The sequence below is a fragment of the Gymnodraco acuticeps genome, unplaced genomic scaffold, assembly GCF_902827175.1.
Source record: "Gymnodraco acuticeps unplaced genomic scaffold, fGymAcu1.1, whole genome shotgun sequence".
Taxonomy (NCBI): domain Eukaryota; kingdom Metazoa; phylum Chordata; class Actinopteri; order Perciformes; family Bathydraconidae; genus Gymnodraco; species Gymnodraco acuticeps.
In genome coordinates, this window is record NW_022991960.1 from 463810 (window position 1) to 487875 (window position 24066).

The 24066-nt window shown below is 42.4% G+C and overlaps 2 protein-coding genes across 2 annotated transcripts; both read left to right on the top strand.

Moving 5' to 3' along the window:
- Positions 1 to 19: 19 nt before the first annotated feature.
- Positions 20 to 7950, top strand: ncdn (neurochondrin). Its single transcript, XM_034200731.1, has 8 exons — positions 20 to 108; positions 294 to 567; positions 1257 to 2322; positions 2868 to 3034; positions 5789 to 6027; positions 6143 to 6358; positions 6459 to 6601; positions 7216 to 7950. The coding sequence occupies exons 2-8, from the start codon at positions 310 to 312 to the stop codon at positions 7632 to 7634; spliced, it is 2508 nt and encodes an 835-aa protein (XP_034056622.1). The 5' UTR covers positions 20 to 108; positions 294 to 309; the 3' UTR covers positions 7635 to 7950.
- Positions 7951 to 8974: 1024 nt separating this feature from the next.
- tfap2e (transcription factor AP-2 epsilon) lies at positions 8975 to 21281 on the top strand. Its single transcript, XM_034200744.1, is given in 8 exon segments — positions 8975 to 9092; positions 11196 to 11624; positions 13631 to 13685; positions 16666 to 16891; positions 18599 to 18717; positions 19238 to 19376; positions 20266 to 20377; positions 20379 to 21281. Coding segments are annotated over 8 exon segments (1269 nt in total). The 5' UTR covers positions 8975 to 9053; the 3' UTR covers positions 20529 to 21281.
- Positions 21282 to 24066: the final 2785 nt, after the last annotated feature.

Consider the following 24066-nt stretch of genomic DNA (forward strand, 5'->3'; position numbering starts at 1 on the left):
TTCCTTGGAGAGCTTTCATTGGTTTCTTTCAGCTTTATTTTGACACTTTACTTCCGGATAGTGTGCTCACGAGCTGTTGCCGCTCGTGATAAGAGAGTTGTCAACAAAGTAAGTTATTTTACAAACGTTTGCCAATTATGATTCAACTGTCCAACTGCTACCTACCATTATTTACAAAATACTCAGAAAACCAGCTGAACATCGTTAAATTAGCCTGCTTTTGTTTCCTTCAACGGTGTGGAGCTAACGACTTGATATTCAGTTTGATTTTCTATCTTGCTTTTTATTAACAGCTACTACAAGGTCGTAATGGCTGAGAGCGACGATGTTTCACTTGTCGTTAGCAGCCAGCCTCCTGAGAAAGAGGAGCAGGGAGGAGGAGAAGGTGGAGGAGCTGGAGGAGCTGGAGGAGATGGAGGAGATGGAGGAGATGGAGGAGATGGAGGAGGCTCAGAGAGGGATGATGAAGGAGGGTTGACTGATGCCCAGAGAGAGGTGTTGGACAGATGTCTCCAAGCCCTCAGACAGGCTCAAAACGACAGTCACACTTTGGCTGCTCTGCTGCTGGTAAGTGTCTGTCTATGGGATGTTTAACTCAACTGAGAATATACTGAACCTTACCAGCAATAGTGTTTGTATACTAACTGTTTGCATTTAAAAAACCTTTAAGACAAATATCTGCTTTAGTTAAAATACACCGGAGGTTGAAAGGAGCTAATTAAATCTGCTTAGAAATGTAACCTACTATATACTTCACCCACTCTTTTACAAACTGTAAAACACCTTTTCACATTTATTTATTTTTTGTCATTATGGACTTCACATAATCTATGCACTTTTAATTATGTTATAGTCCTACTGAAGGTTATTTATTTGCTTGTGTTTTCAAATTCTTTAAAAAATAGTTTATAAGAAATAAACCCAGGGTAAAAACTGTTGTTTTTTTTGGTCCTTTGTAAATCCAGCACATTGTCCTCTTAACTTGCACGCAGAGCTCATTAATAATTTAGTTTTGGTCAAGAAACCTTCATCAGAAATCTTATTTGGAGGCAGTGTTCAAGAGTCTCTTGCCTACATACATACATTTACTACATTGCTGTTTACATTCAGTTCACAGAGGTTTATAGCAAAGCTTCTCTATTCATTTCCTGTAGCTAGGTGTACCTGAGTCTATATAGGGTTGTGTATCTATGGGAAAAAATAATCTGACCTTAACACTGACAGGTTGGTGTTTTCTTTCTCCTCTCTGTCTTCAGATAACCCGCTTGTGCCCAGCAAGTCAGCTAGACAAAGCCACCTTGAGGCGCATCTTCGAGGCTGTTGGCCTGAACCTTCCTGCTCGTCTTTTGGTGACGGCCATCAGAGGGAATGAGACCTCCGGCCTGCCCCCACAGGAGCTCCTCTCGCTGGGTACGGCTCTGTTGGCTGCTCTGAGCACAGACCCAGACATGGCCTGCCACCCCCAGCTCCTCACCACCATCCCGGTCCTGCTGGGCCTTTTATCAAATGATCCTCTGAACCAGCAGAAACAGGAAGCCCAGGATCCAACGCAAGACTTAGAGACGGATCCAGATTCTAAAGTGCAATCAGCAGAGAGTTCAAATGCTGAAGGTGATCTTTCCAATGAGGCCAAATCGGGAGGAGAGGGGAAGACTACCAAGCCAAAAGGTGACGACGGCAGTGTAGCAAACAAAGTATCAACATCTCAAGAAGCCTTACCTTCCTTCAAGCTGGACAAGGCCATAGCTGCTGACTGCTACCAGATCCTCACAGCTGTGTGTGCTTTACCCAGAGGTCCCGACCAGCTGCTGAGCAGGGGGGGTGTTCCCGCTCTGTGCCAAGCAGTGCAACAAAACCAGACTTTCAGCCACGAGAAGGGGCTTCCCTTGCTGGGATGCCTTGTAGCAGGTAGAACCAAGGACAGAGTGTGGAGTAAGCACTCTGCAGAACTCCTCACTCTGCTGGTCAGGTTGTCTAAAGACTTCTGCCAAGCCAAAGACCAGACCAAGATGGACATGTGCGCCCAGTTGGTTCAGTTTCTCCCCCCAGCAGGAGTGGCAGTAGAGAGCAAGGAGCTGAAAGAAGTTGTGGCCTCTGTATGGGAGGTGTTGAGACCCATGTTGCAGGCTAAACTGACCCCAAGGCAGATCGGGCCAATCCTGGTCCTCAGCGCTTGTCTGCTGGATTTGTACGGGTGGGAGTTTGTCGGGACGCCAAAGTTCTGCTGCCTACTGGTGAACCGAGCCTGTGTGGAGGTCAGGATGGGCTTAGAGGAACCGCCCGGGAACGAACTGAGCTCGGAGCTGCAGCACACTCTCACAGGTAGTGTGATTATTTAATATACTTTACTGATTGTAATTAAACATCTGCCTTTCACTTAACCTTTTCTTAACTTGACCAATCTTATGAATAATTCTGAAATCCCTTTTTTCAATTTTCTTTTTCTTTAAAATAGCCAGATTTAGGAATTTTGACAACAAATATCTAAATGTCACCCTGTGTAAATGGATTCACTCAGACCTGCAGCCATGTTTGCCTTTTGCTGCTTGTCTCCCCATTTTCTCTAAATACTCTAATAAAGAAAAAGAGTCCAATTCTTTTTTTTTTATCTCGAAACAAAAATCCACAAATAAAATATTAGGTACATAACTGCCACTACTCCCCTATTTTTTTTATTATAAAAATATATTTTCTTTTTTTGTTTTGTTTGATAAATTATTTGGCTGTCATGGTTTCATTCTATATTTCTCATAGTCCATTTGTGTGTCATAAGTCATTAGTGATGTCAAACCATGTTGGTAAGGTATTTAATTTAAACGTGATTCTTCCATGTTACTTAAACCCTTCTCCTTACTTCCTTTTCCCAGGCTGTTACAGAATCATGGAGGCTGCCATAGAGCAGGCCTGCTGTGTGGGGATGTCCCAGACCGCTCCTCCTCAGAGCTCCATCCCCTCCATCAGTCTGCAGCAGAGCAGGCAGGTCCTCGGGGTGCTGAAGGAGGCCTTTGCCGCCCTAATGTACCACCTGCAGCAGGTGAGAGGAAGACCGGTAGATAGATAGGTACTTTATTGATCCCAATTTGGGACATTTTTTAAATGTTATATTTATATAATTTGTTTGCATCCAACAAGCTACTAGTTGCTAGTTCTGTAAATCTAATGACTCATTGTGTGCCAAATGAGTCTTCCTACTGCTGTGACAAAATGTATATCCTCAGGGAATAAAGAATATGGGATAACATTTATGAGGCGAAGCCTGCGAGCTAGTTCAGGCAGTCAACTCGAGCACTTATGCTGCATTCATACATAACGCCCCTTGCCACTCCACAACCAACCAAACAGAGTCTCCTTAATATGCCGCTCTATTTAACCTGCAGATCTCTCTCCATGCATTGCTTGCTGCTGCTATTGCTGCAGCTACCTCTACGTCGCTGCTGCTTGCTGCCCCACCACCACCACCACCCCAGCTTCCACCTGTAGGCTCGGGGGTTAGTTATTTGATCATCACTCATCGTGCTATGTATATCTATGGAGTGATGATGCCCGAGCCTAGTCGCCAAACTCAACTATATGTTGCTTCTAATAAACATGTTAAAGGAACACGTGAGTTGTCTGACTGAATTAAGTTAATGTCTGTCAACAGAACTAGCCAACAATATAATAGGGGAGTACATTTTTTAATAATTAGCTCCCAAAAAGAGTTGAAACATTTTTTAGCTTATTAAACCAGTTAATTCACAGAAAAGTATTAACAACCAAGTTGAGTAAAATGCATTTTGAAAGTAATTTCCTTATTTTAAGTGCCAACTATTACCTTCTCAAATGCGAGGATTTGCTGTTCCTTTTTGTCTTATTCGATAGTAAACTGAATATTTTAAACTTGTTTGATTGAATAGGACATTGCAGCGTTCTGTGGCCTTGTACTCTGCGATATTTTTATAGATTGTTAATGTTCTCGGGATGCACGATATTGGTTTTTTGAAACCGATATCGATAACTTCCTGCTTCTCAAGACCGATACCGATAACCGATAATAATATAATATATATATATATATATTAAATGTACCTGTAGTTTTTGCACACCTGGTGGTAAAAAAAAGACTAGTAGTGAGCAAATGACATGAGCATTACTACTATGAACAAAACAAAGTCAAGAACAGTTTTGACTAGGGATGCACGATAATTATCGGCCCGATAATTATCGGTCCGATATTAGGAATTATGACGTCATCCCGATAAACCCGATAACAGTATTAATAGCCCCGATAATATACAATATATCTTTTGGGTAAAAAAAAAGAAAAAATACTGCGGTGTGGGTGGATTGGGATGAGGGGCGCTTGTTTTTCACTCGGCTCCTCCCGTTTTGCCAGTACTGTGGTATTAGTGGTTTAGGAAGAGGGGAGTTTTTCACAAATCCAGCGCTCCCTAACTCGTGAAGCCAGGACAGTAAACAAACATGTCGTCGGTGGTATGGGCGTTGGAGCTATGTGCAACTCGAGGCATATGCTCGAACCGGAGCTGCCTGGACGCTGCAATCATGTTGCGCACTATCCGTGCTGAGTGTGCTGACTTTTCGTACAATGTCCCACTGTCTGGCTTCCTGCATAAAGTCAAGTGCTCGGCGCAGTTGTGGCGAAATGTCGCTCCTCTGTTTTAATTTAAGCAGCTCCTTATATCCATTAGCGCAGCTAGCTAGCACCAGATGCTAACAACAACAATGCACGTAAGGTCTCTCTCTCGCTCGCTCGGGCCACACATACACACACCCTCCCGGTCCTCCCAATAGCCAGTCGGTGCCTGCCGGTGAGCGTGGAAGTGTGGTCTGCCACAAGCGGGCAGCAGGAGCGGGGCTGTCAGCATCAGCTTGTAGATGGTATTTTAAACTCGATGCGCTCTGAAACTACGGGGCGGCCGAGGACAAAAAATACACATGCGTTAATCGCGTTAAAATAATTAGTGGCGTAAAAAATGTTTTGGTATCGGTCTTGAGAAGCAGGAAGTTATCGGTATCGGTTTCAAAAAACCAATATCGTGCATCCCTAGTTTTGACTCTTCAAAGTGACCATATTTATTTTCCAAAATAAAGTTCTTGCCTTTTTCAAAAGCCTCGTCGATAGGTAAAAGCCCCGGTGCCTTTGCAGCTGGCTTTGGATTCGCCGCTAGTCTAGCAGCGCAGGCATCTTCGTACGCTTTTAACACACCATCGTAGCGATGGCGATGTTTCAGGTGACTAATCAGGTTGGAAGTATTATAGCTCGTTGCCTTTTTCCCTCCTCGTGGAACTTCTGCATTGCATTTGTTAATACAAATAGCAAGCGAACTATCTAACTCTGAAACTTTGAAATAGTCCCATACTACCGGCGACATGTTTGTTTACTGTCCTGGCTTCACGGCCGCACACCATTTACGTCACAGCCAGGCATGAGTTAGGGAGCGCTGGATTTGTGAAAAAACTCCCCTCTTCCTAAACCACTAATACCACAGTACTGGCAAAACGGGAGGAGCCGAGTGAAAAACAAGCGCCCCTCATCCCAATCCACCCACACCGCAGTATTTTTTTTCTTTTTTTTTACCCAAAAAATATATTGTATATATTATCGGGGCTATTAATACTTTTATTCCTAATATCGGACCGATAATTATCGGGCCGATAATTATCGTGCACCAAGGGAATCTAACAATAGGAACATTTCTGCCGTGTTTTTGCGGATGAACCAGCGGGTAAATATCTCAGGTGTTGAAAGAAAGAGTAAAACATTTCATTCACTTCCGTGTTCTCGTAGGTGGATCAAAGTCAATATGGAGACCCCTTTATTTTCGCTACATACCGCTCTCTGTGCTCATGGCTGGCTGAGGAGACTTCCTGTCTGAAGGAGGAAGTGACCGGACTGCTACCGTTCCTGATCGCCTACTCCCGGAGCCATCTGCAGGGTGATAGCCCGGAGCACGGCCTCTCTGATTGGATGTCCGAAATGTCCGTCAGAGAGGAGACAGGGGCGTGGACGGGCAAAGAAGCTCTGAGGTAAAGATAATTATCAGAAGGAACCAGTCAGAAAGTTTATACTTTATTCCATAGAATCTGCAGTTTTCTAACAGTACTTTCTCTTAATTCCTCACACCCTCCATGCTCTTTTCAGGTATCTCCTTCCAGCTCTGTGCCACCTGTCGGCAGAGGAAGAGCCCAGGAAGGTGCTGCTCACCCTCGACACCCCTGCACTGCTGGTGGACTTCCTGTCTCAGTGCTGGACCTCCCTCAAGGGGAAAGGTGGGGTGTCCTCGGCCAGGGATCCCAGCATGGAGACAGCCTGCTCAGCCCTCCTCAACTTCACCGTCACAGAGCCGGAGAGAGTCAGGTAGCTGGTTAACAAGTGAAATACTCATCTAAAGCTAAAAATGATCTGTTGTTTACTAACAGATATTGAAGGTGTTCATTTTTTCTGTTTGGTCGTCCAGGAAGGACCCATGTTTCAGAACGCTGGAGGCCCTTCTGAGTGAAGCACTTCCTGTTTTGGTTCACAAACCCCGCCTCCTGGTCCTGGCAGCAAATTACTGCACGCTGGGACTGATGATTGGCAGACTCAAATCAGCTCCTCCAGGTAAACATTTTTTTCTTTTGTTTTGATTAATCACTTGGTTCTTTTTTTTTTTCAGCTGTTTATGGCAAATTCACTGCACCATTTGTATCATGTTCCTTTTTTTAAATAAAAATGTCACAGTATTTTCCATTACAATACAGCCAACATTTGACACGCCATAGAACGTGAAATCACAACATTACCACTAACCATCAATCTATTCAAACTTCACAGTGACAATGATCCAACATTAGATAAATGCAATTCAAATTAATTATTTATTTCTGTGTTTCCTCTCTTGCGACATATCAAAGTGTCTTCTGGGTAAAAGGTCTATACCACAGCTGATAAACTGGCAAACCTGAGCAGAATGCAGCCATTACTGATGTTGTTAGTTACCCTTATGCATTGCCTTCTATAAAAGCTTTGAAAAACGCCTGAGGGAATTCAGATCATGTGGTCTGTAGGTTGGACAGGAGTGTTTAATGTTATACTCTTTAAACCTCAGCTAGCAATCGTAGTCGTAGTCTAGTATTGTGTTCTTTATTGTTCTTTTCTTTTTAAATGTCATGTTTTGAGAGCTGTCAATCAACACCATAAGACTTTGCTAACACACATGCTTTTTGGTTTTCCAGGCTCAGTGGAAGCCGGACAGAGGCGGTTCTTCTCCTCCGCCCTCCGGTTCCTCCGCAGCGCCTTAGACTCCGGCTCCAGCCCCGGCCCGGTCAGGGTGAGCCTCGGCTGGGCGGAGAGCTGGGAGGAGGCGGCGGAGCTGTGGAGGCTGAGTCTGCAGGCTCTGGGGGGCTGCGTGCGCGCTCAGCCCTGGATCGGCAGCCTGGTCCGAGAGGAAGGCTGGCTCAAACACACACTGGCCATGCTGAGTCAGTGTAGTGCATTGCCTGAGCAGCACACACAGGGGGCGCTGGAGGAGGCTCTGTGCGCCATGGCAGACCAGTGCCCTGTGTGTAAGGTGGAGATTGGAGACGCCATGAGAAATGATAAAGGAGCTTTGATCTCTCTGAGGAAACTGAAAAAGTCAGTGGGAGTAAAGTAAAACAAATCAGACATCTTTTACGGGTTACATTTTTCAAAATAAAGTAACAAAGAAGGGCTGTAGCCAACATGCGTGTTTATCTGACTGAATAATGTGTGACCTGTTAACCCTGACTGATTATAAGGAGAAGATGGCGCTGCCGTTTTTTGCAAATGAATTTTCGTGGAAAAGAGGGCACTCAAAAATTATGAACATCTTTTTTTGTAAAGAAACTCCAAAGTTTGTAGAAAGCTGTGCTCTGGAAAGAAACACTTTTTTACATGTCAATTGTGAAATGTTAATGTCTTAAATAAAAGCTATTTTGTTAGAAAACCTACCTGGACCTCTTTTTGGTCATGAGTTGTTTTTTTCATGTAGTACTCAACTTTTCTTTTCTTTGCTACCACCTAGTTGAACACTTCTATAGTCATTATGGGGGGTGGGTAGTGTAGTCTCAAGCTCTTTTAATTTTCTTTAAAGGATCTTCTGTAGAAACAAATGTGCTTGAGGGCTGTGCCACAGACAGTTCAAACCAGTATTGGGGGACAGAAACTCTGTGTTTTAGTTTTTTAATGGAAAATATCACCAGACTTAACCTTTACAGTGTCTTTTTATATCAACGGAAAAATGATTTGTTTTTCTACACAGTGAAATACTTATCAGGTCATAATCTTTTTTAGTCCTCAAATTAGTTGAATAGTATCAAGCTTTTACCTGGTTGTTGTTATTATTATTATACATGTTTTTAAATGTTACAAAGCAGGATGTCATAGCCAGCTTGTGTAAAGGTGCATCTCTGTTATTATTCCTATAAATCCTCTTTTACATCATCCACCACTAGATGGCGCACTGATACTTGTCTAGATTTAGTGTGCTTTAAAACTGACTAAAGAATATGCCTGTTTATTTGTAGAGTGAAATGTTGGAAAAAGTAGAAGATAAAGTAGTTAAAAGAAATCAAGATTATCACAAATAGTATACTTTTACTATTTTTAATACAGTTCTTTTTTATAGAAGTGGCTGATGAGTGACTCGTCCTAACAAAACATAAAGGTTCAAAATGATTGTTCTGCAAATATTTGGTTTCATACATCATGTACAAAATGATATGTTTACAATAATAAGCAGAAAATGCAGTGTGTTTCAGAGAAATCACTTTCTTGTTAATATCGGTGCTCCTCTGCCGTGTTATTAGAGCAATGTGTTTAACCACTTCATCCCTGATAGTCTATGCACACACCGTGAAGAAAGTTGTAGTTACCCCCCGCCGAGACTCCTGTCACCTCCCGCCCTCTTTTTGTCCTTACCCCCCTCCGTAACACCCATCCATACAAACTCGTGTATCATCTCCCTAACTAACTCACTCCTCTCTGCGCCTTCAGCCCGTCTCCTCTGCACCCAGCGTCACTTTAACCCCTCAGCTCCTCCACCGGCACCACCATGCTCTGGAAATCCCGAAACAAGAACGACGTCCTCCAGGTAAAAGAGAAAAAAATCTCAAAGTGTTCCTTTTTTATTTGTACAAAGTGTGTGTCACCTGTCTGTCATGTGCACACGTTCGAAAAATATTGCGCAAAATACTGCACATGAAGGGCAGTTGTTTACTTGTTTTTAACAGAAACTGAATTAAAAAAATGCCGTTTATTCGGAAATTAAACTTGTGAATTATTCAGGTTGGGTGCAATTCTGAAGAAAATTGCATTATTTGAATTATAAAACAGAAAACATGTAATTGTTATGACTAGGGATCTACTTTTCAGAGCGTAACATTCAACTGTAGCGTAAACTTGGACATTAAAAATTAGAGAATATAATTTCCTTTTTTAAATGTGTTTTTTGTAAAGATGATCCTCAATAAAAGTACCAAAACTCTCCTATCTTATAATACCTCGGTGCGTAAAATTCCTAATATTCAGTGCCAATGTTAAAACGAAACAAACAATAAATGGAGGCACAGTGTGAGTTTGAATTAACGGAGCGTAATTGAATGAATATATCTCTTTAAGAGAAGTGGACCCTGTCGACCCCTCCCCTCATTCTGCCGGGTGCGCGCAAAACCCTATAAGTAGTGCACTCATGGAGAGTCTGTAGGACTCTGTGTGTGTTGTGCGCGTGTGTATCTGACAGCAGCTTTTCATCTGCGTAAAAGAGCTCCATCACAGAGAGAAGAAGAAGAGGAGGAGGAAAAGTAAATAACACTTTTTTGAAATTAATGGACCGGTAAACAAGCCTGGATTACATCTCGGAGCATTTGGTGACATCCTTCAGTCTTTGGAAACCTGCGCGTCTTGTTGAATTTCAAATCCGGGGATATCCAGTGTGGTCCAGATGTTAATCCACACCTATTCCGCTATGGTGAGTTTGATAAAAGGCTCGTGTTATTTAAGATAATGTATTTTAATGACTAAAGTGACTTAATTTGAAGGAAGAGTTTATGTTCTACCCTGAAAAAGATGCGCGTAATGTGTCAACTCCACTAAAAAAAGAAAATCTAATTTGGAGTTAAAAAAAGGTTTGAAAAATACTTTATAATTTGATTAACGTTCTATCAATCGACTGGAAAAGTTGCCTAAGGGCTGTTGGTTAATATCTTTGACTGCCGTTGAATATATGTTTGGTAAATGGTGTGTTTCTCTGCAGTATATTGAGTGTCAAATGTCCATACTTCTCAATGAGCCTTTCTGACAGTGAGTTTAGTGTAGCGGCGCGGCCGAGATGCTCTTTGTCTGCACAGTGTCACAGCGAGAGAGACCTGCTGACAGTGAAGTGTCCACTCACTGGACAAGCTGTGACATGCCGAGACACTGTCCATCATTCTGGAGCAGCGTTTTACAGCGTCAGATATAACTTTTTGTGTCACTAAAATGATGAACACACAATCCCGTAGAGACTAGTGAATATTGTCGTCCATTATTTCTACGTAGGGCTATGGGTGTGTGCTTTTAACCACGGCCTTTTCACCCTGCTGATAATGGACATTGCTCCACACCAACAGCATTGATCCGGGTGACCCAGCTTTTTGCAAAAATCCAATTTCACCAGGATGTGTGTGTGCAGAAATGTAGGCTAGTGGACTACATGCTGTTACACACACTGCTGCATGTCTCTTCTTTCACAGGAAACTTGTAAAGTCACATTTATTTATTTTTTAACCTTTGTTCGCTTTAATTCCCATGTATGGGGTCAATGTGGTTTTGTTGACACAATGACAGATTATTTAAAGATGCCCCCCTCCCGGAGCAACGTGTTGTTGTGCATTACCTGATTCTTTGTGCAGCTTCTTCTTGGTGGCCGTGACCTTTCTGACACTGTTCAGCAGCGATGCCAAGGGCGTCCTCTGCCAGTGCGCATCATTTCAAGATTGCTGCTATTTCCAACCACCTAATTAAAATAGAAACACATTTATTCAGCTGATTTATGTTACATTTAAATTAAAAACGTTTTTATTTTATCCATGTATGCGTTAAGTATTGTAATCTCTCTGACAGATGGAACACTTAGTCCCGTGTGGCATTTTAAGGGGACAATTGAATGACTTTGGGCTCCTGATATATGAAGCTAACTTGTTGTTATTCCCTGCAGGAGCGCGCGGACTCTTCTCAGAGCGGCCGTCTCTCCCAGCTGTCCTCCCTGAACCAGGCCGGGTACTCCTCGGCTCCCCCGCTCTGCCACACTCCGGCCTCTGACTTCCAGCCTCCGTACTTCCCTCCCCCCTACCCCCAGTCCTCCCTGCCATACTCCCAGAGCCAGGACTCATATGCCCACCTGTCAGACCCCTACACCTCCATCAACTCCATCCATCAGCATCAGCAAGTGGCATGGCACTCGCAGAGGTCGCGCTCCGACGACGGGGGGCTCCTTTCACAGTCGCACCGGGCTTTGAGCCTCGACCCCCGGCGGGAGTACGCAGCTGTGCCCCGGCTGCTGCACGGGCTCGGGGAAGGAGCTGCGGCTCTGGGGGACGGTCCCCTTGGCATGCACCTGGGACACCACGGCCTGGATGATCTGCAGGTGAGTTCATATGTTTAATTTGGCTAAACACTCTTTGGTTGCGTTAGCTTCGCGCACTGGAAAAGGCCGTACGTAAAAGTCACACTAGTGCGCAAAACGAAATTCAGTGCAAACAAAATGTGGGCCTCTTTGATTCATTATTTTTTCAATTGTAATCCCTTCAAAAAAAGCTAATATCAAAGAAAAAAGTGCAAAAATGTCCATTTTACTTAAAAATATGAGGATGATTGCAACAGGCCCTTATGGCAATTTATCCTCCATTTCCTTCAATCGACACAAATCATGATGAAATAGCTCCCATTAATCAATTGTATTTTAAGTCAACACATTTAATTAAGGACTACAACATGTTATTATTTATTTTAATTCATCTAAAAATGTTTAACCTGTTATGTATATTTATTTATATTAAAACATCCTGTTTATTTTAGCTGACATTTCAATACAAATTCAGATGAGCAGTTTTGGTGTCTTATAATATCAAAATAAGAATGAAACCAGTTGTGCGTGGCATTGCCTATAAAGTCTAAAACACTAAGCTAAAACATGTACTGCTTCCAGGTCTGAAATATACATTTCTACAACAATATCAGCTTGAATGCTCAATTTGTTATTCAAAATTCGTTCAATAATGATTACAAAATAATATTTCACAGCTATCCTCAATCTTTTAAAGTGTACATTTTGGTTGGCCTGTTGAATACGTTTTTTATTTCGTCGTTTTGAGACTGACATGTGTCTCGAGTTTATCTCAAATGTAACGCTGAAGTTGATCTCAATGATTGGAATGCATATTGTTCATACAGCAGTGGGAAAGTAAAGCTTTAGAATTAATAAAAATATCTAATACTTTTCTCAGATTTTAAGATATTTAATTCCAGAAACGTGGGTTTTTTGTGGGTTGACACCCGCCCGTCTTAATATTCATCAGGACATTCATGCAGTATTCTCCGATGTCTCGCACAAAGAAAGTGATCTTGCAGTCCTCTTGCCTTCTGCACTTTTTTTTTAGAAGAATAGTTTCTATGGTTTATTGAGCAGTCAGCTTCCCTGCAGCAGGTGCAGCTGCAGACGCTGTTTGTTGCCTCCTCGCAGAGAAACACAGCGAGACCAATTGATGTGCACGGTCATTAATAGAAAAGAAGTCTGAGAGGAGCGCCAGGCAAGGAGTCAACCCGGGCATGTTTCTGTTAAACGCTCCCACTTGACAAGGACCTTTTATTTGATTAATGGATTATATCCTTCGCGTTTGAATCCTCTTATAAATTCACCACAAAGGAGACATCCGAGAATCGCCTTGCAAGACAATTTCATCCTCAGTGAATGAAAAGATCAAATAATCTGCGACTATTTCATTTATTCTTTCAATGGGTTAGCTATTGGTGGCCGTTTTTAAATACTTTATTTTTTCTTTTATATTAGTCTTTCTCAAAATGATTTATATTTTAACAGAAATGGAGAGCAATGTAACTTTAGATATGGGCAATTTACAATTTCTATTAAAAATAATATAGATACAATTATATAGAGAGATACAAAATATATGCAATTTGTTAAAAATTATGACAGCATTTCTTTAATTTAATTGTGTTTTAAGTAAATAATGGAATAAATAAGGCAACTTTTCTGATAAAAAAAAGACTGTAAATCAAAAACTAAGCTAAGAACATTTAAAACATTTAAGGTACAAACAATCATTTAATGTCAAGCTGTGAAGAATTATGAACTCTTTAAAACCCTCCGTCATAACTCCCATCATTTACCATCTTTCCATTCTGCACGAAGAAGCTAAATCCAATAAGAGTAACAGAGTGCATTATTTACCCGGATATGGATAGTTGTTCATGTGTGCTTCAAGGGAGAAAACCTAACATTGGACCGTCCATCTTGCTTTGGCCTGAGAGAAAAGCTCTATGTGTGTGTGTATATAAATGTGTGTATATAAAATGTGTGTGTGTTGAGGGCCGGTGGATAAATGATAGTGACTGTCTGTCTGTCTGACACAGGGAATGGAGGAAGGATCAGCCCTGGGCATCCTCGACCACTCTGTCATTAAAAAAGGTAAGATGTGTGTGTGTGTGTGTGTGGTGTGTGTGTGTGTGGTGTGTGTGTGTGTGTGTGTGGTGTGTGTGTGTGTGTGTGTGTGTGTGTGTGTGTGTGTGGTGTGTGTGTGTGTGTGTGTGTGTGGTGTGGTGTGTGTGTGTGTGTGTGTGTGTGTGTGTGTGTGTGTGTGTGTGTGTGTGTGTGTGTGTGTGTGTGTGTGTGTGTGTGTGTGTGTGTGTGTCTAAGTGTGCACCTATATAATTGTGCTATACATGCTGAAGGGGGTTTTGTGTTTAGGGGCACTCCAACACCAGTTTCTCTCTTGCTGCCACACACACACACACACACACACACACACACACACACACACACACACACACTATAAATAATTCTGTTTTGCTATTTCATTTGAAGTCAAGAAGTCCTCTAATACTCAGCTGCAGACTTCACCCCAAAGGCACACATTCTTAATGAACTGTTCATGGTCATATGAGAGAGTGTGTGTGTGTGTGTGTGTGTGTGTGTGTGTGTGTGTTGTGTGTGTGTGTGTGTGTGTGTGTGTGTATGTGTGTGTGAGAGGGATTAGAGTGAAGAGGAGAAGAGAAGTGGGGCAAAGAAGAGGAGGGAGGGGAACATGATAAAAGAGAAGTTGTGGGGAAATGTGCAGAGTGTGATCACTCTAATATTACCGACTATGAGTTAGCTGCAGGAGACACAGGGGCACGATTAGAAAACTCAAGTTGAATTTGTTGCCGGTGGAGTCGTAAGATACTGTGAAATCCTTTCTCGGGCAAGAAAAAAAAACTAAACTGATATGATGGACGGGCCTGTTTGGGTGTGTACTGTAAAACGCACTAAAGAAGACACCCAGTGTGTTATAGATGACTGACAGCATAATATTAAGTGTTTTTGCTGACAAATAAAGCGTTATCATCCTTGAGGCTCTGATTTTAGAGAATACATGTGGATTTAAAAACACCCAGCCACATATGTAATGCATTTCGGCCTCCTGAATCTAAATATCCCTTACCTCTCCATGTCGTCAAGTTCTCCCAAAAAAAGGGTTTAATTCTCCAGACAGCGTCCCTGAGGAAGAGGAAGCTCTTACTGTACACGTGTAGCTGGATTCAGACTGCTGCCAACCAGCACTCATCTGATGAAGTGGCAGTGATTCCACTTGTTTGCCAAACGCTTTGAATTGATCAATTACCACAGCGAGACTCTCCACGGCAGAGCAGCAGATAGCAGAGCAAACCTAAAGCCCTCATGAATACGAAGAAATCCAACAGGGAGAGGAGAAACGAGAGGGGGGAGATAAAGAGTGGGAGGCACAAGAAAGAGTCAAAAGATGATAAGAGAGGGAGGGGCGGAGAGATGACAAAGGAGAACGAGAGGGAACTGTGGCATCGCCGGCTGCTTGTGAATGAGAGGGTTTTCAGGCTGCGCTGCACAGCAGGGCCTCGCAGAGAGACCACCCGCTGCCCACACCGAGCGAGGGGGCAGCCCCATACTGTACAGTGGTAAAGATATACAAAAAGGCCTCAAAGAGAGACCTATAGGAAACCTGCAGAGCCATCAGGATTGAGTTGCATATTCTTGTAAACATAAGTTCATTGCTAGGTAATTACAGGAACCGTGATTGGCTTGTTTGACACCTTAACTGACACAAATCACACGAATGTCTGGGAATGACATGCAACCTCTGTCGATTCCTATCTCTAAAAACAATACATTTGAATTCTCTTGTATATTTTGTGTTTCTTTCCTTTGCATTTTGTTGTTTTCAGTCATGCTGATAGTTTTGGTTTGATTTGTCAAAGGTTGTCCGGGTTTCTGCCTCCACAGCAATACAATGGAGGTCAATGGGCTAGTGCTTACAGCATTGACAAATCAGTCAAATTATGCAACAGCAAGTATTTTTTCCCAAATAGAGTTTTCCAATGAACCACAGAATGACCTGTAAACTGTCTGCCAAAAGTAGTCCCAATGAAAACTCTTTACAGACATATTTTGGGGTATTACTATTTTTCGAACATTCACCTCCATTGCTTTGGGGCGGAAGCAGAGATTTTAGACATTGGCTCATCAAAACCTGGGCATATATAACTAAATGTATCTGCATGGCTGGAGAAACAGATTCTTTGAGGACTATAACCCCAAAAGACGTTTAAAAAACACCTTTAACCAATGCGGTACAGATCGACTTCATCTTATGCTTGTGAGAAAATGTGGTCCTCTTAAGAAGATCAGCGCACACACACAAAGGGGCTAATTTCTTCTAATCCGGTTAATTTAGAGGATTTCTGCCCACACACCTGCAGATTTAGCGGATTCAGGAATTAAAATGCTACATTACAGAAATGATTTTAACACCACCAATTAACACCTTTAAAAGATGATATAACAAAGGTTGTAAACCCATACGAACTGTGGTTGTAAATGCCAACATTACTAGGAAGTACAAATCATCAAATCAAGGCGATGCTTCATAAAAACGACATGTTACCCCTCTAAACTCCCAAAGTGGTTAGAAAAGTATTCATATGATTGCCTGACACCCCCTCCTCCTCTTCCGAAACAAAACAGACAGTAAAAGTCATCGTAAAAGTTTACCACAGTGCAGAAAAGTGAGTGTGAATTGAGCTCTTGAAGGTGTGAAGTGAGGCTATGTGCCATCGTGCAACTCAGATGTAACCACCTGCAGTTTAAACAACAGAATCAACAAGCAGCGCTCCAGAATTAGAGCTGTCGACGCAGGGGAGAACGTGACACTGCATAGATTAATGAGAGGGGGGACACGCTGTCATTCACACAACACCATTGTCCCTGCTGAACACATATGTTTTACATTAATGATCTTTATTCATCCTTCAGCCCTTTTGTTCTCTTTGCATCTTGCCTTTGTTGCCGGTTAACTTCCTGCAGCCTTGGTTTTACACACAGTAAAGTGGAAAAATGTACATTTTGAATGCAATCAAACGTTCTTCTCCTCCCTCAGTTCCCATGCCATCGAAGTTGAATGGCATGCACGCCCTGTCCCTCTGTAAGGAGGGTCTGGGTATGGGGTCCGTGTCCAACCCAGCGGAGGTCTTCTGTTCGGTCCCGGGTCGCCTCTCGCTGCTCAGCTCCACGTCCAAGTACAAGGTGACGGTCGGGGAGGTGCAGCGACGCCTCTCCCCCCCGGAGTGCCTCAACGCCTCTCTGCTGGGTGGAGTCCTCCGCAGGTGAGAGGGAGATGGGGAATAAAGTGGGAGGGGGGGGGGGGGGTGGAGTCGTTTTTTGGAGAGTCAAAATGGTGTTCTTTAAGGCCTATGCTTAATGACAAAAACATACCCTTTACCATTGATTCACACCCTTGTCTGATTCATCTTAAATGTTTACCTCTAAAAGTGTGAACATTTAAACTCTGTCCTTGGTTTAACCGTCTAAGATATGCACATACACAATATGCAATGATAACCAATGTATTTAATAACAGCTGTTACAGTTTGCTGCCAATTTAGTTTTTAATGGTGTTTCTTATTCCTTTAAATAACTGACAGAAAAAATGGAGGGAATTCAAATAAAAATACTTCTTATTTTACTCATTTTATTATGTAATTCTTTGATGGGTTAACTAGCAAATTCCTGATGTATTTCAGATTAAAAGACTCACTCATAATTATAAAAAAATGCTAGGATAGGGGCAGCCTTTACATTGCATTTTAAATTGGATGTTTTATAGCGCTCCTATAAAAGAAAGTGCTCCTTTATGGCACAAAACAGGATAGCTGTGCTAAAGAACAAGCTTTCAGATTCTGGGGAGGTATTATCCTTTTTGGTATAAGTTAAAGAGAGAGATGGAAGCTGACCAAGCGCTTACTTTCTTTATTTAATGCCATTTTACAAGTGTAACAATAGCATTACTGCAAAGATACATTGGAAATACTACACATTGTAACTTTAAGCATAGGCCTCAAGCTGCGTCTTCACACTGGGTTAGTTAGTGAAGACGCAGTACATCCTCTGCTCTCCAGCATGTACTCTCTTCAGAATCAGAGCGCTTTCACTTCACCATAGGCCCAGAGCTGAGGACCTAAAATGGGTCATGGGACTGAATCACAAGAGGAGCAATGTGGTTTAATGAGCCACGGCCTCGGGGCCAGAAAACAACTTTATGATTGGGTTGCAGGCAGAAATACTTTAAAAGGACATAATTAAAAGATCTAAAGGGTAGTCACTATCGTCAACCTCCTCAGCTGAGAGATACAGCGACGATGTTTTTGTTTTGCTTTATACTTGAATGCATTTCAGATGGAAAATACGGAAATCAAGATTTTTATAGTAAAATACAATGAATCAAAGACTCAACAGTATATCAAGTAGTAAGAATTTGCTCCTCTTCAGCTACATACAACTGCTTACACAATAATACACCAAATGTTTTTGTCAATTAATATAAAAACATACAGTATCATTCACAGGGGCTGTTTTCTAAATAACAATTCATTTATCTTTGGATATTTAAAAAATATTTGTCTGTTGTTTTACTACATGCATGATATATTTGGACACTATACTGCTTTTACTTAAGTAGAGGCTCTGAATACTTCCTTTGAAACTTCTGCCTAATATATACATAAATACATATTTAAATGTTCTTAAATGTAGGTATTAAAGAATACATAAAGTGTTGAGAACAGGCAAGAGTAACGACTAAAAACAGGGGAAAAATACAAGATCCTATCAGTGTTGACAGGGAACATACTGTAGGGAGATTTCAGCTTCACATTCAATTACATAAACACGCACATACACAAATGCATGCACACAGGCACACACACACACACACACACACACACACACACACACACACACACACACACAAACACAAACACATAGAAGGACCATCTTCTAAAAAATGCTCTCTCTGTCTCCCTGTCCCCCCTCAGGGCGAAGTCAAAGAATGGTGGCCGCTGTCTGAGAGAGCGTCTGGAGAAGATTGGCCTCAACCTGCCCGCCGGGCGACGCAAGGCCGCCAACGTCACTCTGCTAACATCTCTAGTGGAGGGTAGGGACAAACACACACACACACACACACACACACACACACACACACAAATACATACAGTGACCTGCATATATCCTGACGGATAGAGACACATAGAAAATCTCCTCGCATGAGCAGACATGAATAAACAAGCCGTAGCGTGGCTGGCTGGATGCACGGATGGTGTCACTTGAAAAAGCCGCGGCCGCCTCACAAAGCCAAAGAGCAGTGAACTGTTTGAGTGGTGGAAGTGAGAAGAATGGCTGCAGAGTTTATCCCCTGACCTGACCCGACCCCGAACAGTACATAGGAATCATTCACAAAGCATATAAATGGATAATTTATCTGACATTAAATCTAAACTGGAGCACTGACATTTGGCTCTTGAAAACACACAGAAGCTAAAGCTGCCTTTTTGTCTCACTGATGCAGAATATTATCCCCTTTTTTGTACTGGTTAGACACACTCTCACTCTCCTCCTCCCTCTCCTCCTCCTCCTCCTCCCTCTCCCCCCCCCCCCCCCCCCCCCCTCCCCCTCAGGTGAGGCCGTCCATCTGGCGCGGGACTTTGGTTACGTGTGTGAGACAGAGTTTCCAGCCAGAGCCACAGCGGAGTATCTGTGCAGGCAGAGCGAGCCAGACCAGCTCCCAACACGCCGCAGCATGCTGCTCGCCACCAAGTGAGTGATCCCCCCCCCCAGACTGTACATTTTAAAGGGGCCCTCCACTGATTTTACATGTCAATTTACTGTTGATGGGGAAGGCTAGGAGTTTGTCAGTGGGGCTTGGGGACTGCAAATTTAACAGCACAATACATGTGTTACAAACCAAGGGGCATGGAGTTTAAATGATGTGTGTTAAACAGATAGGGAGGGTTTAACAAAATACTACATTAGGTGCATTATGGGAAGTGTAGGATCCACAGTTTTGGAGCTTTATCCTCACTAAGAAGCCAAATTATCCTGGTCAAACAATTCAACAAGGCAAATAAAGTGTTGTTTTTTCCTACTTTATTTGACACTTCAAAACTGGCACTGAAACATACTGGATTCACTTTACCTTTAATGTTATAGCATCACAGATAGGTCGAAATCTTTTTGTATTCTAAAAGACTGTCTTTAAGAGTTTTTATCAGTAGAGCTAGATGCTCTTTTTTATTGTACGTGTATAATGACAATAAATGCTTCTAATCTAATCTAATCAAGTCACACAGATCCATGCTCTATGGTGAACTCATTTAGATACAAATATACCAATAGTCAGGGGCACAAAACTATATTTAAATGTATCAGGTCTATCAGGTTATTTATTTCCCCCTTGGAATGATCTAAGTACACCAAACTCCAGTAGCGTTTCTGTTGAGGGAATAACATTTGTACTGAGGCACTTAATACAGGTTGTAATCAGAGTACATCCAACCCTATAAGTGTGCTGGCTTGGCATTGATCGAAAATGTTGAGAACTGTACTTTTTTAAAAACCATTAAATAAGACTTAAACTTAATCAAATGTATCAATGTGGAAATGAATAAAGATGAACTAACCAACGTCTTGCCTGTGTTCCTCTCAGGGAGGTCTGTAAGGAGTTTGTGGACATGATGTCCCAGGACCGCTCTCCGCTGGGCGGCAGTCGGCCCACCCCCTGCCTGGAGCCCGGCGTCCAGGGCAGCCTCACCCACTTCAAGCCTGCTCACCCACGGCTTCGGGACCCCCGCCATCTGCGCCGCCCTCTCCGCCTTCCAGAGCTACCTGATGGAGGCCATCAAAATGCTGGAAAAAGGAGAGGGAGGGGGAAAGAGCCACCACGAAAAGGAGATGAAGCACCGCAAATAGAGGGAGGACGGTGATGGAGGATGAGAGGTGGAAAGGAAGAGAAAAAGAGGGGAGAAAGACTGACCATTACCCCCTCTGGGTCTTTACCTTCGCCCTCAGGAAAAAAAAACTGAGACTTTGACCTCCCAGAAGAACCTCTGCGGGCCCCTGGACGAGGAGGTGGGGGTCTTGATGATATCTGTACTGTAATGTGTGTCCACCTCACTCAACACGGCGCATGGACCTCTCTTCTCAGTAGCTGGTTTGTGTCATGGTGGCGTCTACAAAACACCTCTTCAGGATGAGTTTCTACATTCGGCTGTATTTATTTCCCCCCCCCCCCTTTTTTGGTAAACATGTCTACGTTTTAGAAGCCCCTGCCTTCATCAGTCACACACACACTCAAACACATTTTTTGGACTGAACTCATCTGGGAAGTGTCGTAAAGCCATATCCGAGACAACAATCTGCTCTTTGCTTCTTTTGAACTCTGGGAGACTTTTAACTCCACCTGATTGGACATATGTAGTTCTTCTTCCTGGGTGGTCATGGGAAATCGAGTTCTCTGGGTTCTCTAACAGTAAGGAGGAGACAAAGGCAGCTAAAGGAGAATTGATTACTTTTATTTTGAAGTACTACGTGTTGGTAACTTAAGAAAAATAACACAAATCATTTTGTACTTTCTGTGTATGTTTATTATTAATGTTATTACTGTTGTTATTATTATTGTATTACTGCATAAATGTAATATATTATTAAAGAATTAAGAACTGATCGGTTTAGTTTCACGACTGGGTTTGTATGTTTTCATCTGGGTGTCAGAAACATAAAAAGTAATGGCACCTTTAAGAACATAAATGCAACTGCTCACTTCAACTTCCTTTAAATCCAAACGTGACAATGGTCTTTTATTGTGCTCGCATTAAATGCTTCCTCTTTCCATTTGTCGCATTAATGATATTTTTTATTGATCCCTGTAGGCAAAGTCTTTTGTGACTTCTACAGAGAGGTCAGAGCGAGAGCTGCAGATAACATTTAATTTCATTATTGATTGATGTGTCGCTTTTTTTCTAGGTTAATTGCTTTGTCTATAAAATGTCAGAAAGTGGTGACAAATGTCCGTCACAGTTTCCAACAAGCCTCGAGTCTTCATTTTGTGTCACATGACCAACAGTAACAAATATATATATAAACAATTCCTTGTGATTTAAACAGAAAAAAGCAGGGATGTTGGTCGTTCCACCCCTTTGGTCCAGACTGACATTTCTTAACAAATATCACAAGGATTTTGATGAACCTTTGACTGTCATGTTCCCCTGAAGATGAATCCTACTGAATGTTCTTCAATCCGCCACCAGCAGGTCAAAGTGTTACCAATCGCATGACATATCTCAGCATCTTCCTTATGGATTTGTACAAAGATTTGTGACATTCATGTTGCCCAGAGGATATACACAGAGGTCGAAAAAGTACTCAGATCTTGTACTTAAGTATAAGTACCAGAATGTAGGAATACTCTGTTACGAGTAAAAGTCCTGCATTCAAAAGGTTACTCAAGTAAAAGTAGAAAAGTATTGGCATCTAAATACACTTAAAGTACCAAAAGTAAAGTACCCCATTATGCAGATTGGTCCATTTCAGAATAATATATGATATGTTTTGATTAAAAATATTGATGCATTAAAGTGTTATCAAAGCTGGTAAAGGTGCAGCTAGTTTAATGACGTTGTACACTGCAGGGTAGTCTGATTTAAGTGTTGATTATATTTCACATTATTAATCCAAATCTGTAAAGTAACTAAAGGTATTCAATAAATGTAGTGGAGTAAACGTACACAATTTACCTCTGAATTGTAGAGGAGAATAAGTACAAAGTAGCATAAAATGGAAATACTCAAGAAAATTACAAGTACCTAAACATTGTACTTAAGTTACAGTACTTGAGGAAATGCACTTAATTACTTTATACCACTGGATATACCCAAAAGACTTCTGTGATGCTTTGACTTCTCGCCCAGCAGTACTATGAGCATGACTTTTGTAGATCTCTGAGAAATGACTCAAAAACCATGAGATGGTAACAAACATTCATGATGCCATCAGGCTTCATTGAAATAACCTCATTATCTAGCTTGATCATTAGATCAACATTATTATTATTCATTTATCCAATACTTTGTTATGTTTAAAAATGTTCCAATCCATTTCAGCTTTTATTTGTGTTTCTGCGAAAGAGAAAATGAAAACACGCTATACAGGCTTACCATCGGCAAAGCATGCTGACGTCAGCATTTAGCTCAAAGCTTAAAGCTCTAGTGTGTATTATTCAGGGGTCTCTATTTGCAGAAATGGGATATAATATTGATAACTATATTTTCATTAAAATTCAATCACCTGAAACTAAGAATAGCTGTCTAAACTTTCAAGGAGTTATTCATATCTGTATTATGGATGTATAGAGACAATGAAAAGCATTGCGTCACTCCTCCTTCCAATGAAAGTTAATGGTGGAGCCAAAACAGTTCTTAGAATAAAATCACCTGAACTTTTACTATCAATGGGTCATAAAGGGCAGATGCACTAGTGTCAGCTCAGGCTTCATATCATCACTGATCTCTTCCCCAATGTCTTTCTGACTCCAATAGCATCATGTGACTGACCCAAAGGTTGCAATCCCACAGCTAGGCCACTATGAAAATGAGCTGCGATGCCTGGCGCTTTTGCCCAAGGGCCTACCATAAAGCCAACCATACATTTACAGTAGCCCAGAAGGATCAAATTCTGGTTCTTGAAGGGCCTTTCGTGTTTTTTCATAGTCATTGGTTTTAGCGTCGCCTGAAAGCGGCACAAAGCCGCTAAATTGTCTGCAGACTCTAAGTCTTATAGCTTGATAAATGACCCTCATTACATAACAAAATATTGCTTCATTGTCTGTCAATCTATAAACAATTAATTGACTAATTGTCTTAGTATGGGTGAAACGCATGGGCTGAGGCTTTCCGTATGTAAAGGCCATGGACACATTTCTGTGTGCACCCCAAGGGGCCACTCAAAGGAGAGAGAAATCAGGGCCCCTCTATTGCATGCAGGGCTCCAGCGGGGGGGGGGGGGGGGGGGGGGGGGGGGGGGGGGGGGGGGGGCGTCACAGCTGCAGCCCTGAATACTGAACACTGTACCTGGGAGAGAGGAGGCAGCGGTGCGACCCCCAGCGCCCAACAAGCCTCAACACACCTCGGCTCCCCCCCCCCCTCCATCCATCTGTTTCAACGTTTTCTCCCACAGAACACCTCTCGCCCCCCACCCGCCCCACCCTCCCCAATCCTTCACTTTAGTTAACCAGGAACGAGATACTCAATGCAATTACTGCTTCCAGGGGACTGCACACATAGACGTGTCGCCTGCTCGTACACGCTCTCAAACATCACTCATTTCTTACCTATGCCTATATCTCCCTTTCTCTCCTCCCATCTCATTACCGTCCCCCTTCCTTCATCTCCCACTCTGTAAACCTAACTCCCCCCCCCCCTCCTCTCCCCCCCCCCATTCTCTCCCTCTATCT